Here is a 13,499-nt window from a genome sequence, read left to right as displayed (position 1 = left end):
TACAGAGAAAGATACCCCTGGAGCCTGCGAGAGCGGGGGCGCAAGATGGCTCAACGACTGACAACACGGTTACCGACCCAAGAACAAACCTGACTACGAGCAAGAACCTGGCACATAAGACAACGGTAGGATACTCGCACAAGGTGTGCGTCTGTGGCTGGGCAAAAGTAACATCAGCGATCGGGTTAAAGATCCACCAAGGGAAGAGACAGTGCTTGGGAAAGCAGAGACAAGGGTCTCGCATTGACCAATATTTCTTACGAAGTCAGACGTTAAATTAAGTCGAGTGAAGCACAGCGACGGGACGAGAACCAAAGTTCGCAGAGGGTCTACCCCCAACCTTGTCATGGACGATGGTAATGCACTTACAGAACGAAAGGTGGAAGAGCCCACGCAACCACAGAGACCAGGGTGAGCGATGCAGAGGTGCGCAATTAGCTTCAGGTGAGAGGACGGAGGAGGACATGCACTCTTGAGTGCTTCCTTTCATTAGGACTGCTGAACAGCAAATGAGCCCTGAATACATGTGAGCAACTGCAAGATAACATTTAATCGTCTCTGCTTGATCTGTGAACAGATAAAATCTACAATGACTAAGAGAAAAGGCAGGGCTACCGATGCTAACACCAAAGCTAACGTCAGCCCTGTACCCCTTAATGCTGCTACTACAGGATGTGAAAGTGAAAATACTGTTTCTTTGCCTCCTGTATGTCGTCCAAAAGAAAGTCACGCCATGATTGTTGCTAATATGCACGATTACCTGGGGGGTGAACCTACTGCGACTTCCAATGAGAATGTGGTGGGAGATTCGTTCCCTCCGCTTCCACTCTCTCCTGCGGCTACCTCTACGACAGTTTCCTCCCCTACTTCACCAGCAGCTAAAATAGCTCGCAATATCCGAGGTCCAGTTCCCCAAGACCTCATGGCAATTCTGCTCGCTGAATTCGAGTCTCTGCGGCAACTAATGAACACAAGAGCTGATGCCCTAGAGGCTATGATTAAGATGAACTCAGTGACTATTGCAAAAGTACAAGCAGAGAGTAAAGAAAATACAAAACAAATAAATGGCTTAAAGTTTCTCTGGACCAGATGCACGCAGAGACGGTTGCAATAAAGGATAGATTGGGAAAATTGGAGTCTCACCCACGCAGTTTAAACAAAGACATGATAAACCGCATTTCCAAGTGGGAGACCTATCATCGACGTTGGAATCTTATCCTCCATGGACTGGAAGAAAACAACCAGCAGAATATCCGCCAGGAGACCATACAAGTGCTTCAGGGTGTTCTGCCTGAGGCCAAGGACAAGATCCCTGGTGTGGTGGACACCATCCATCGCCTCGGCCCGAGACGCCCAGACAGCTCCAGGAGTCGCCCTATAATGATCCAGTTTGCCTTCAGGATCCACAAAGAAGCCATCTGGGCAGCAGCGAAAGCGGGTAACTCCTTCCTCCAGGCTAAAGGTCTTCGGCTATCCCTTGACTTCCCACCAGAGGTACGTGAGAGGAGGCGTCTGTTGTGGCCCCAAGTGGACAAGGCCAGAAAGGAACACAAGCAGGCCCATTTTGTGGGAGGCCGTGCCTTTGTGGATGGGGTTGAGATCTTCCCTCCCTGTTATTTAGGAGGTTCTGACTGACTTAACCTCTAAGTATTCTCCAATACCTGTAAATAATTTTTGATTTACCAGGCTGTTAAGCTAATAGTATTAAAAGAATAATAAATAAATAATGAATAAAGCAGTTGCTCTCGAAATAGAAATTTAATATTCTACACGTTATGATACACATCATACATTATGGGCTTATTATGTTTAAATGTACTACTTTTGGTTATTCAGCAGTCCTTAGTCTCTATTTCTTTTTCAATAGAGACTGTGCTTCACCAAATCTTTGGTGTGAGCACTTTGTTTTTGAAGTGATCCCGTGGATTGCTGTTTGAGTTTTCTATATTTAGTTCTTATTAAAAAAAATTGTAATTTCTTTTATATTTTACTTTTCTCATCCCTATGTCCCTTTCACTTCTCTCCTTAAATGCCAGGGGTTTGAGGAACTCCTTGAAACGCAAGGCTGTATTTTTGTTTCTCAGAAAATTTAAGTGTGATTTCTTGTTTTTACAAGAAACTCATAGTACAGCAAATGACGTCAGTCTCTGGAAAAGTCAATGGGGAAGAGACTTATGGGGAGCACACAGGTCGGAAAAAGCAGCCGGTGTCACAGTTCTAAAAGAAAATTTCTCTGGGGAAATTATTGGTCATGACAGTGACCCAGAAGGTCACTATATCATACTTATGTTGGCAATCTCTGATAAAAATTTTATCATGATTAATATATATGGGTACAATTCACGTCCTAAAAATATATTATTGTTAGAAGAAATTGATAAAAAAGTTGAGTACTGGTTAAAAAAATATCCAACTGCCTATTTAATTCTGGGTGGTGATTTTAATGTAGTTATGAATAACAAACTAGATCGACTTCCACCACCAAGCCAAGCAGTCTCTAATCTATACCTCATCACCTTCATGGAGAAATACAACCTATATGATGTTTTCAGAGAAAAGTTTCCCTCTCTAAAAACATATACTTGGCACTCTAAGGACCTTTCAAAACAGTCTAGACTGGATTACTGGTTGATATCTAAAACAATCTCTGCGGACCTCGTTGAAGTAGACTACCACCCAGCACCACTGTCTGATCATAAAATAATTACACTTAAGGTAACCTTGACACCAGTTATGAATATTCCTAAGGCTTTATGTTGGAAGCTGAACAATAGTTTGTTAGCCCATGATGAAGTAAAGGAAAATATAAACAGGTTAATAAAGTCTCATTGGGACACAGCTCTTCTTCAAAAATCTTTCAGCCTCCAATGGGAACTTCTAAAATACGAAATTGGTAAATATATGAGGAAATATAGCAGCAATTTAGCGAAACACAGAGGAGCGGAAGAGGATGATTTATGTGCTCAAATAATGTCTCTTTCCAGTCAATCAGCAACCCTATCTGAGGATGATCACGCCAAGTTAGCAGACTACCAAAATAAACTTGATGATATATATATACGAAAAGCAGAGGGCGCATTCATCAGATCCAGGAGACGTTGGCTGGAAGAAGGGGAAAAATGCTCATCGTACTTCTTTAACTTGGAAAAATCTAAATCTAAAAAGCAAACCATTGACACATTAAAAATTGATAACAAAATTGTTTCAGACTACCACAAAATCTCCTCTTTCTGCTCAAAATTCTATGGTAACCTATATACTTCCAACCATATGCAAGCAGAGCCAGTGTCAATTTTAGAGTCCATTTCGTCCAATAAAACTATTAGCATTAATGAGAAAAAATAATGTGATCAACTAATTAATCTAATTGAAGTGCAGGATGCAATTAAGCAGCTCAAGATGAATAAATCTCCTGGAAACGACGGGCTTACTTCAGAATTGTATAAAACCTTCTCTGACCCTTTGGCTCCTTTCCTGCTCAATGTTTTTTCTGAAAGCATCTCAAAAGGCTCCCTCCCCTGTTCACTCTCTCAAGGTCTTATATCTCTCATTCCAAAACCAAAAAAACACACATCATCTCTTGAAAACTGGCGCCCTATCTGCCTATTAAATACAGACTATAACATTTTGACCTCCATCCTTGCAAACCGAATTAGAAAATCCTTACCGCATATAATTCGTGAAACGCAGTCAGGCTTCTTGAGTAAAAGACACATTGCCAATAATGTTCGTCTTGTATTGGATATTCTTGATTATCAGGAACTTATTAACCACAATAGTTTTATTTTATTTCTCGATTTTTACAAAGCCTTTGACACTTTGGAACACCGTTTTATTTTTCAATCACTTAATAAGTTTGGTTTTGGAAACTACTTTACTCAGGCTGTTAAGACACTGTACACCAACTGCAACTCCTCAATACTGCTTAAATATGGTACGTCCCCTCGCTTCAACGTCTCCCGTGGCATCCGTCAAGGTTGTCCCATTTCTCCCTATTTATTCTTACTTTCAGCACAAATCTTATCACTGTTGGTCACTGAAAGCCAGGTCCAAGGGATTGAAGTAGCGGGCAGGCAGGTTGTGATTAGCCAGGTGGCAGATGACACCACACTCTTCCTGAAAAATCCTGAGCAAATTCCAAGGGCCATAGCTCTGGTTAAAGAGTTTTCCAAAGCGTCAGGTCTTTCGCTTAATATACATAAATGTGAGTTGTTAGCTGTGAAATCATGTAATGAATCTATGCTATACAACATACCTGTTAAAAATCAAGTGACGTACCTAGGTGTTGTCATAGCCAAAGACGACGAAGAGCGTTGTCATTTGAACCTCGATCCAATAATTGATAAAACCAAGAAGCGCTTTAATCACTGGTTACAAAGGGATCTATCACTAAACGGAAGAATACTGCTAGCAAAAAGTGAGGGAATCTCTCGGTTTGTATATCCTACAATGGCTTTAAATGTGGATCCAAGCACATGTAAGACAATGGACAAAATAATGTATAACTTTGTATGGAAAAATAAAACTCATTATATAAGAAACTCAGTCATATCCAGGACGTTAAAGGAGGGAGGCCTAGATTTTTTGGACTTTACTTCTCTAAACTATACGTTTAAGATTAACTGGCTGCTTAATTATCTGTGTAGCCCTGATGCAATCTGGAATTTCATTCCAAAATCCATGTTTTCCCGACTTGGTGGTCTGTCTTTCTTGCTGAAATGTAATTATAAGGTTGAAAAATTGCCTGTTAACCTATCAAAATTTCATAAACAAGTTTTATTAGCCTGGTGCCTAATGTATAACCATTCTTTCTCTCCGCATTCATGTATGATCTGGAATAACTGTCATATTTTGTACAAAAACAAATCACTGTTTTTGTCGAGATGGATTGACTGGGGTATCATTTATGTAAAGCAACTTTTTAACACAAACAATGTTTTAATGAACTATGCTGAGTTTCTCAATACACATCAAATCCCTGTGACCCCTAAGGACTTTGCCATCGTTATGGATGCCATCCCAAGTGGTATCATAAGCCTGTTCAAGGGTCACTCCGCTACTCCCGACAGACCACCGCCAATTCCAGTGACAGAAACTGCCCTGGGGAAACTCTGTTTCTCATCAATTGCTCGAAATCGGAACCGTGCAATTCGACATTTGTTTCAAAAATCTTTTGTGGCGGTTCCCTACGTTGTTCATCACTGGAGAACGTTTGTCCCAAATATTCCATGGGAAAAGGTTTGGACCCTCTCATATAAATTTTTCATCACAAACAAACAAAGAGAAATCACCTACAAACTTTTGCACCGTTGCTATCCTGTTAAACATAAGATACGGTCTTTACAGGATATATCTTGTACATTTTGTGAAGCTGAGCCTGAAACTGCAACTCACCTCTTCTGGTCTTGTCCCGAAACTACTCGCTTCTGGAAACACTTTGTCAAATACGTTCAATGTAAAGTCACTTCTCTGTTCATATTTCATTACAAAGACATGCTGTTTGGATATTACAACAAGACCAACGATAAATATTTTATTATTAATTTATTAGTTTTTCTTGCCAAACATAATATTCATAAATCTAAATTTTGTGGGAGGAAACCCCTATTTGTAATATTTCAAAATGAAATGAAACTATATCAGAAAACAATTCAACTATCTGCCGACCCAAACGCTATCAAAACACATGATTTGTTGATGAAATATGGCATAGGATGATGTGCTTGCCGAATTCATCTGGTGTCCCCCCCCCTCTCTTTTTTGTCAATTTCACTATGTTGTGCAGACTCGATGGAATGTTAAAACCCCTGGCACCCCCCTTCCCCCGCTCTCTCTCTCTTCTATTTTGTTCTTCTCTCCTCTTTTTTCTTCTTGTAAAATGATTATCTGTCAGGAACTCCTATTTCCTGTGCGATCAGGTACTGTCTCATACGCGATAATGTCACCTAATGTATGTTGCCAACTATTTGGAAAATATCAAGTATGCAGAAAGATTTGCTGAGACACAGCTATTCAAAGCCAATGGTTTTGTCTACCTTTGTTGTGTTTTGTTTGCAGTGTTGTTTGTTTGTTTGTTTCTGTTGCTTTGTATGTTTGTATGCCATTTGAATTAATAAAAAATTAAAATAAAAAATAAAATAAAAAAAACACAGAGACCTCCCAAGGAGGACAAGATCAAAGGGCACAGACCAAGTGTGAAGTGGCCAAAAGCTATCGAGAAAAGAGAGTGGGAAACCGTCAATAACGATCTGACCAAAATCTTGGAGCAACAAGTGGGCACAGCAGAGAAAAAGCTGGAAAATATTGGTGACATCATCTATCACTACGGGGAGGAGCGCTTTGGAGTGTACATCCGGAAAACCGCCAATTCAAGACCACCACCAACCAAATCCAGGAGGCAGCAAGAGATATACAGACTGGTCAGAGTAAGAAGGGAGCTGCGAAAACAGTGGAAGAAGGCCTCTGATTCAGAGAAAGAAGGTCTCATGCTGCTCCAAGGGGACATCAAATGCCGGTTGGCAACCTTACGAAGGGCAGAAAACTTGAGAAAACATCGCAAGAACAAGGAACACACAAGAACACGGTTCTATAAAAACCCCTTCAAGTTTGTCAAAGACATCTTCACGAAGGACAAAAGCGGAATCCTGAAAACTTCCAAGCAGGAACTTGAAAAGCATCTGGAAAAGGTCCACCAGGACACAAAAAGGCAGGAAAAATCGCACATGACATCCCCCCTAATGAACCACCAGAATTCAACCTTGAGACTGGCCCTCCAAAATGGAAGGAAGTGGACAATACAATACGGCGTGCATGATCAGGATCAGCCCCGGGGCCAAATGGAGTTCCATATAAGCTCTACAAGAATGCACCAGATGTTCTGCGTTATCTTTGGAGACTCATGAGGATTGTGTGGCAGAAAGGGATAATACCAAAGGCATGGCGGAGGGCCGGAGGCGTACTAATTCCCAAGGAGAAGATTGCGGCAGACATCAGTCAATTCCGTCCAATTAGCCTTCTCAACGTTGAGGGGAAAATCTTCTTTAATGTTTTAGCACGGAGACTTTCCACCTACCTGGAGAAGAACAAGTACGTCGATACATCTGTACAGAAGGCTGGCATCCCTGGGTTCTCTGGTTGCTTGGAGCACACTAGTATGATCTGGCACCAAATCCAAGCGGCAAAGAAAGACAAGAGATATCTTAATGTCAACTTCCTCGACCTGGCCAATGCCTTTGGTTCAGTTCCCCATAACCTTCTCTGGGAATCCTTCAGCTTCTTCTATGTTCCATTACCCATTACTGCCTTGGTAAAAGCCTACTTCGAAGACCTGCAACTCTGCTTCACAACACCTGACTTCACAACATCATGGCAGCATGTAGAAGTCGGCATCATGGCAGGTTGTACGATTTCACCCCTGGCCTTCACAATGGCCATGGAGGTCATCATCAGGGCCTCAAGGTGGGTGGTGGGAAGTGAGCGAACAAGGAGTGGGATCCACCTCCCACCTATCCGGGCATACATGGAGAACATGACCACCTTGACCACTACCGCAGCTTGCACTAGGCGGGTACTTGGAAAACTGCAGGAAAACATCAAATGGACCCGGATGAAAATCAAGCAGAGCAAGTCACGCATCATCTCAATCGTCAAGGGACAGCTAAAAAATGTGAAGTTCTGCATTGGTGATGACCCAATACCAGCGGTGTCTGTGGAACCGGTCAAAAGCCTGGGCAGGTGGTACAATGCAAGCCTCAGAAACAAAGATCAAGTGCAGCAACTAAAGCAGGACATCACCAATAGTCTGGAAAACATCAACAAGACTCAGCTGCCAGGAAAGCTCAAGCTCTGGTGTCTGCAGTTTGGACTTCGCCCTCGGGTAATGTGGCCACTCATAGTCTATGAGGTCCCACTCTCAACTGTGGAGAAGATGAAGCGCGCCATCACTAGGTATGTGAAACGCTGGCTTGGTGTTCCACGCTGTTTGTCCAACATCGGCCTTTATGGCAAAGGGGTCCTTGAGCTTCCAATCACAAGCCTCACCGAAGAGTACAATGTGCTAAAGTGAGACTTCAGATGACCCTCACAGACTCCAGAGACCGGAAGATCAGTCAAGCTGCACCCCCCCCTATCAACGGGACAGAAATGGACGCCATCCATTGCAGTGCAGCAGGCCACAGCAGCCCTAAGGCACAGCGACATTGTGGGACACGTTCAGCTCGGAAGAGGGGGGTTTGGCCTTACAAACAAACCTTCTTGGCGTAAGGTTTCAACATCGGAAAGAAGGAAAATTGTAATAGCAGAGGTGCGCCGCGAAGAGGAAGCTGAAAGAACTGCACGGGCTGTCTCTCTTGCCAAGCAGGGACAATGGATGAGGTGGGAAGGCCTGGAGAAGAGAAGGCTCAGCTGGAAGGATCTCTGGGAAATGGAGGCAAGCAACATCAGCTTCATCATCAGAGCTATCAATGATGTGCTCCCATCTCCAAAAAAAACCTCCAGCAATGGTATGGCGAAGATCCAACCTGTGACCTCTGTCGAACTCCAGGAACTCTCAAACACATCCTGACCGGTTGTAAGACCAGCCTCACACAAGGCCGCTACACCTGGAGGCACAACCAGGTCCTGAAGAGTTTGGCAGTTGTCCTTGAGAGCAAGAGGAATACCATCAACTCCTTGCCAAAGAGAGCCACCACGTCCAGCACAGCACCATTGACTTTCATCCGAGAGGGACAGAAAAAGCCCAACCATCCTACTGCCAAACCAGAAGTTGGACAGCTATCCGGGGCCCGCGATTGGGAGATGCGGGTTGACATTGGCCAGCAATTGGTTTTCCCAGATTGCAGCCGCCACGCTCAGACCAGACTTGGTGCTCTGGTCCCCTTCACTCAAGGCTGTCGACATCGCAGAACTCACAGTCCCGTGGGAAATCTCTGTTGAAGAGGCCTATGAGAGCAAGAAGCTGCGCTACACAGAACTCGCAGTGGATGCGCAACAGCGAGGATGGAAAACCAAGGTATATCCAATTGAAGTTGGATGCAGAGGGTTTGTGGCTTCCTCCACCATCAGGCTGCTAAAGACCTGGGTATCCATGGACAGGCTCTGCGGCACACAGTTAGATCACTCTCTGAAGCGACAGAAAGAAGCAGCCACTGGATCTGGATAAAGAGGAAGGACCCTTGTTGGGCTCATAGGTCAGCAACCTAAGACCCCCCCACCAGCTTCTGAACATCTGATTGGGCATGGGACACAAGCGCAGGCCAACCTGTCGCTGGCCACCATCGATGAGGGTGTCTGGTGATTAAAAGGCCGAAACACCCAATGATTCTTTGGCACACTACTGACGATGTGTCCCAAATTCACAACCTCCCATCCCTGAGGCACAGCTCCCACACCACTCTCAACGTCAAGGCTAATCTCATGTAAGGACCATCCATTGGCACAAATGGACAGAATAATCTCTCTATCTATCCCTCTCTGTCTATATATATATATATATATATATATATATATATTGTGATATCATGAGAGGCTAGCTCTCAGCGGGACGGGACAAGAAGTGCACTGGACGACAGTTTTGGATACAAACAAAAGGTTTTAATCAAGGGTTCCAGGGGGAATTCACAAGCAACAAAGGTTGGAATAGTGTCTCTTCCAATACTTAGCAAAATAAAGTCTCTTCTGGTACTTAAATCCAAATGAAGTCTTTTCTGCTACTTAAATCCAAATAAAGTCTCTTCTGATGTAAAACTGAAGACGGAGTTCTTTACAAGAGTCTCTAGGCCTCACCCCTCTTGACGTCCTCGTCATGTAGCCTAGCCACCTTAGCTAGGTTCAAATCCAGTGTCCAGTCGTGTGGTCCCAACTGGCTCCACGCAGCAATCAACTTCTCCACAGAGCACAGCAATCGAGCTTGTCTTTCCCCAAGCTGCACACTCAGAGGCTCTCTGCCTTAAGAGCCCTGCTTTCCAATAAAGTCCTGATCAGCCGCAGGTGTGTGGGTTTAATTGCTGCCTTCCACCAGGTGGGGCCAAGACTCTCTCTGGGTGGAGCCATCTTAGGGGGATGTATTTGACTTCCAGGACACAGCCTCTCGTGAGAGAGAGAGATAGCGATATATATATATATATCGCTATCTCTCTCTCTCTCTCCCTATCTCTCTCTATCTCTCTCTTTCTCTATCTCTCTCTTTCTCTATCTCTCTATCTCTCTCTGTCTATCTCTATCTCTCTCATCTCTCTCTATCTCTCTATATATCTCTCTATATATATCTCTCTCTATCTCTCTCGATCTGTCTCTCTATCTCTCTCTCTATCTCGCTATCGCTCTCTCTGTCTCTCTGTCTCTATCTATCTATCTATCTATCTATCTATCTATCTATCTATCTATCTATCTATCTATCTATCTATCTATCTGTCTCTCTATCTATATATCGCTCTCTATCTCTCCCTATCTATCTCTCTCTCTATCTCTCTCTATCTATCTCTCTATCTCTCTCTCTATCTCTATCTCTCTCTATCTCTCTTTCTATCTCTCTCTATCTCTATCTATCTCTACCTACCTCTATCTCTCTACCTCTCTATCTCTACCTCTACCTCTACCTCTACCTCTACTTCTACCTCTACCTCTACTCTACCCTCTCTATCTCTACCCTCTCTATCTCTCTATCTCTACCTCTATCTCTCTCTACCTCTACCTCTCTCTCTACATCTACCTCTCTCTCTATCTCTCGATATCTCTATCTCTCTCTCGATCTCTATCTCTACCTCTATCTCTCTACCTCTATCTTTCTACCTCTATCTCTCTACCTCTACCTCTCTCTCTACCTCTCTATCTCTATCTCTATCTCTATCTCGATCTCTATCTCGATCTCTATTTCTATCTCTATCTCTCGATCTCTATTTCTATCTCTATCTCTTGATCTCTATCTCTATCTCTATCTCGCTCTCTCTATCTCGCTCTCTACCTATCTCTCTCTCTACCTATCTCTCTCTATCTATCTCTCTCTCTATCTCTCCCTATATCTCGCTCACTACTGACGATGGCACACTACTGACGATGTGTCCCAAATTCACAACCTCCCATTCCTGAGGCACAGCTCCCACACCACTCTCAACATCAAGGCTAATCTCATGTGAGGACCATCCATTGGCACAAATGGACAGAATAACATCACGTCCAGTGTTTCATGATTCATTCTTGCAATCGATTAAATAATTTATTCTGTGTCATTTTGAGGCATCAGGGGTGGGAAATATCGCACCCAAAAAAGGCAGAACATGGCGACAATGCCGTCTAAGGAATTAATCAGCCCATTTTTACAGGCTGATTAATTCATTACATGGAGCTTTGTCTCCCTCTTCTGCCTCTTTTTGGTCATACACGACATTTTCAGACCAAAGTACAGCAAAAAGCATTGACATGATGGAAGGACAGCTATAATGTGTCCTTTTTTTCGGTCAGGGGCGTTCCTTCAGTGACGTAATGTATGGACTCGTCACCAACTCAAAAACAAGACTTCCGTAATATTCAGCGCGAGTCTTAAAACGTAAAATATAGCTATATGCGATGGAATCTTTGTAAAATACGTTCAGTAGAAGTCATTTGAAGACATTTTACAAATTATGGACACAACTTGTCCGGAGACGTCGGTGGTCCTTTAAGACATTCTTATTTCTGCTCCGATAAATTACCCTGAAACAAATGCCAAAAATTGTTGGTATGATCTAAAGACACTGTGTTTTGATTGCAAATATTTGCTCTGTTTTGCAAAGTAAGTTTTTTGCTTTCAATGTGTATGCCATGTTCCACTACACATGATTTCTGACAGTTAGAAAGTGAAACTTAACGATGACAATTCATATCAGTATCAATGTTGATCAACGTTTTCCTTCCAGTGGTCAAGCTAGGCCCAGAGGCCTTCAAGTTTGATAATGGCTTGGAGGCAGTAGCTCTGAGGCAGAACGAGAAGTATTACATCCTGCGACCGGAGGTCATCGAAACCTATTGGTACATGTGGAGGTTCACCCATGACCCCAAATACCGGCAGTGGGGCTGGGAAGCAGCACAGGTACCCCTCATACATTAAAAAACGAATGCCATGACGAATGGGAATGATAGTTGCTACTGTGTAAATGTTGTACAGAGCCCATGAATTAACCAAAGAGAAACATGTTTTATGGGGACCTGGGAACGGATTATTTTCATTTTAATGGTTTATTATGGGAAATAAATTTTCGAAAGACAAACTTTTCGCCTTACACACATTTTCTGGGAACTAATTATGTTCGTGAGCTGAGGTATCACTGTAGTTCCATTTTAAAATAACCAAAGCTAGGTGAGTAATATAAAACATGTAAGGAGTAGTAATGTCCTCAATAATACAACTGTGTAACCATTTTTTATAATATAATATAATAAAATTAGAACAAAGAAAAAAAATGGAGAAAAAATAAAAATATGTACAATTATTTGGCCCATAAGGTTTTCTGTTATGGGGGGTTTAAATGCAGGCTAAAAGAGGACAAAGTCAAGAGAGTGGCTTAAAACAAAAGGTGTTCGTATTGGTGTGAGATACTTCATCCATCTTTTCAGAAAAGTTTCTTGTTGCGATCTCGAAACAAATGTAATCTTCTCATTCTATATAGATTGATACCTCATCTTACAAACGCTTTAGCTCACAAACGTTTCGCCTTGGCAATTTCTCCACTGTGAGACTAATAAAGGCATATCCAATCCAATCCAATCCATACAAACTCGTTTTCGGCAGATGAACACCAAACCATGTAGCGCCACGGTGGCTGGCGGACTAGTTTTCCGCCCCCTTTGAGTCCAGACGTGGTTTGTTATCGAGTGGAGTACTTTTGCTATTATGGGACCAAAAAAGACCCTACCACAGGCTAGTGTTAAGCCGGTCGATCAGAAGAAGGAGATCATCGAAAAAACACGAGCGGGGTGTGCGTTTGGGCATCCCAGTACCAGTATGCTAAGTCGACCATTGCTACGTCTGGCTAAGGGTGTTTCTGTGTTGTCTAAGCAACGGTCTCAGGCAATAGAAGAGTTTGAAAAACTTCTGTTGGTTTGGATTAATGAAAAGCTGCTGGCAGGGGACATTGTGAGTAAGGGTATTAGCGCCGAGAAAGCACGGCAACTTCACTCGGATATCATCAAGAGGCAACTACATCAACGACCATCACAAAGGTAAATAAAATTACTTCATTATATAGTAAAGTTTATTTCTTTAATTACAATACAATAGCACATTTATGATACAGGAAATAAGTTATATTTTGTGTAGTTCTAACACTTATTTAGTCAAAAATTATGTTTTATGGGGACCTGGGAACGGATTATTCTCATTTATAATGGTTTCTTATGGGAAATAAATGTTTGGCAGATGAACGTTTCGCCTGGCACACACTTTCTGGGAACCAATTAAGTTCGTAAGCTGGGGTATCACTGTATGTCATAGATGATGTTGAACCATTCTTTGATGGTAGGTGTTT

At 42.6% G+C, this 13,499-nt stretch overlaps 1 protein-coding gene across 3 annotated transcripts in view; it reads left to right on the top strand.

The window, feature by feature from the left end:
* man1a2 (mannosidase, alpha, class 1A, member 2) overlaps positions 1-13,499 on the top strand; it is a 194,527-nt gene that overhangs the window by 164,398 nt on the left and 16,630 nt on the right. For all 3 annotated transcript variants that reach the window (XM_089003221.1, XM_089003219.1, XM_089003220.1), the window contains one exon: positions 11,892-12,064. In XM_089003221.1, the coding sequence (XP_088859347.1) occupies positions 11,892-12,064 (173 nt within the window). The remainder of the gene's footprint in view (positions 1-11,891; positions 12,065-13,499) is intronic.

The sequence above is a fragment of the Hippocampus bargibanti genome, linkage group LG08, assembly GCF_051943395.1.
Source record: "Hippocampus bargibanti isolate YZ-2025 linkage group LG08, ASM5194339v1, whole genome shotgun sequence".
NCBI classification, from domain to species: domain Eukaryota; kingdom Metazoa; phylum Chordata; class Actinopteri; order Syngnathiformes; family Syngnathidae; genus Hippocampus; species Hippocampus bargibanti.
The sequence above is the reverse complement of the archived record's forward strand: the minus strand, read 5'-3'. Positions and strand labels throughout refer to the sequence as shown.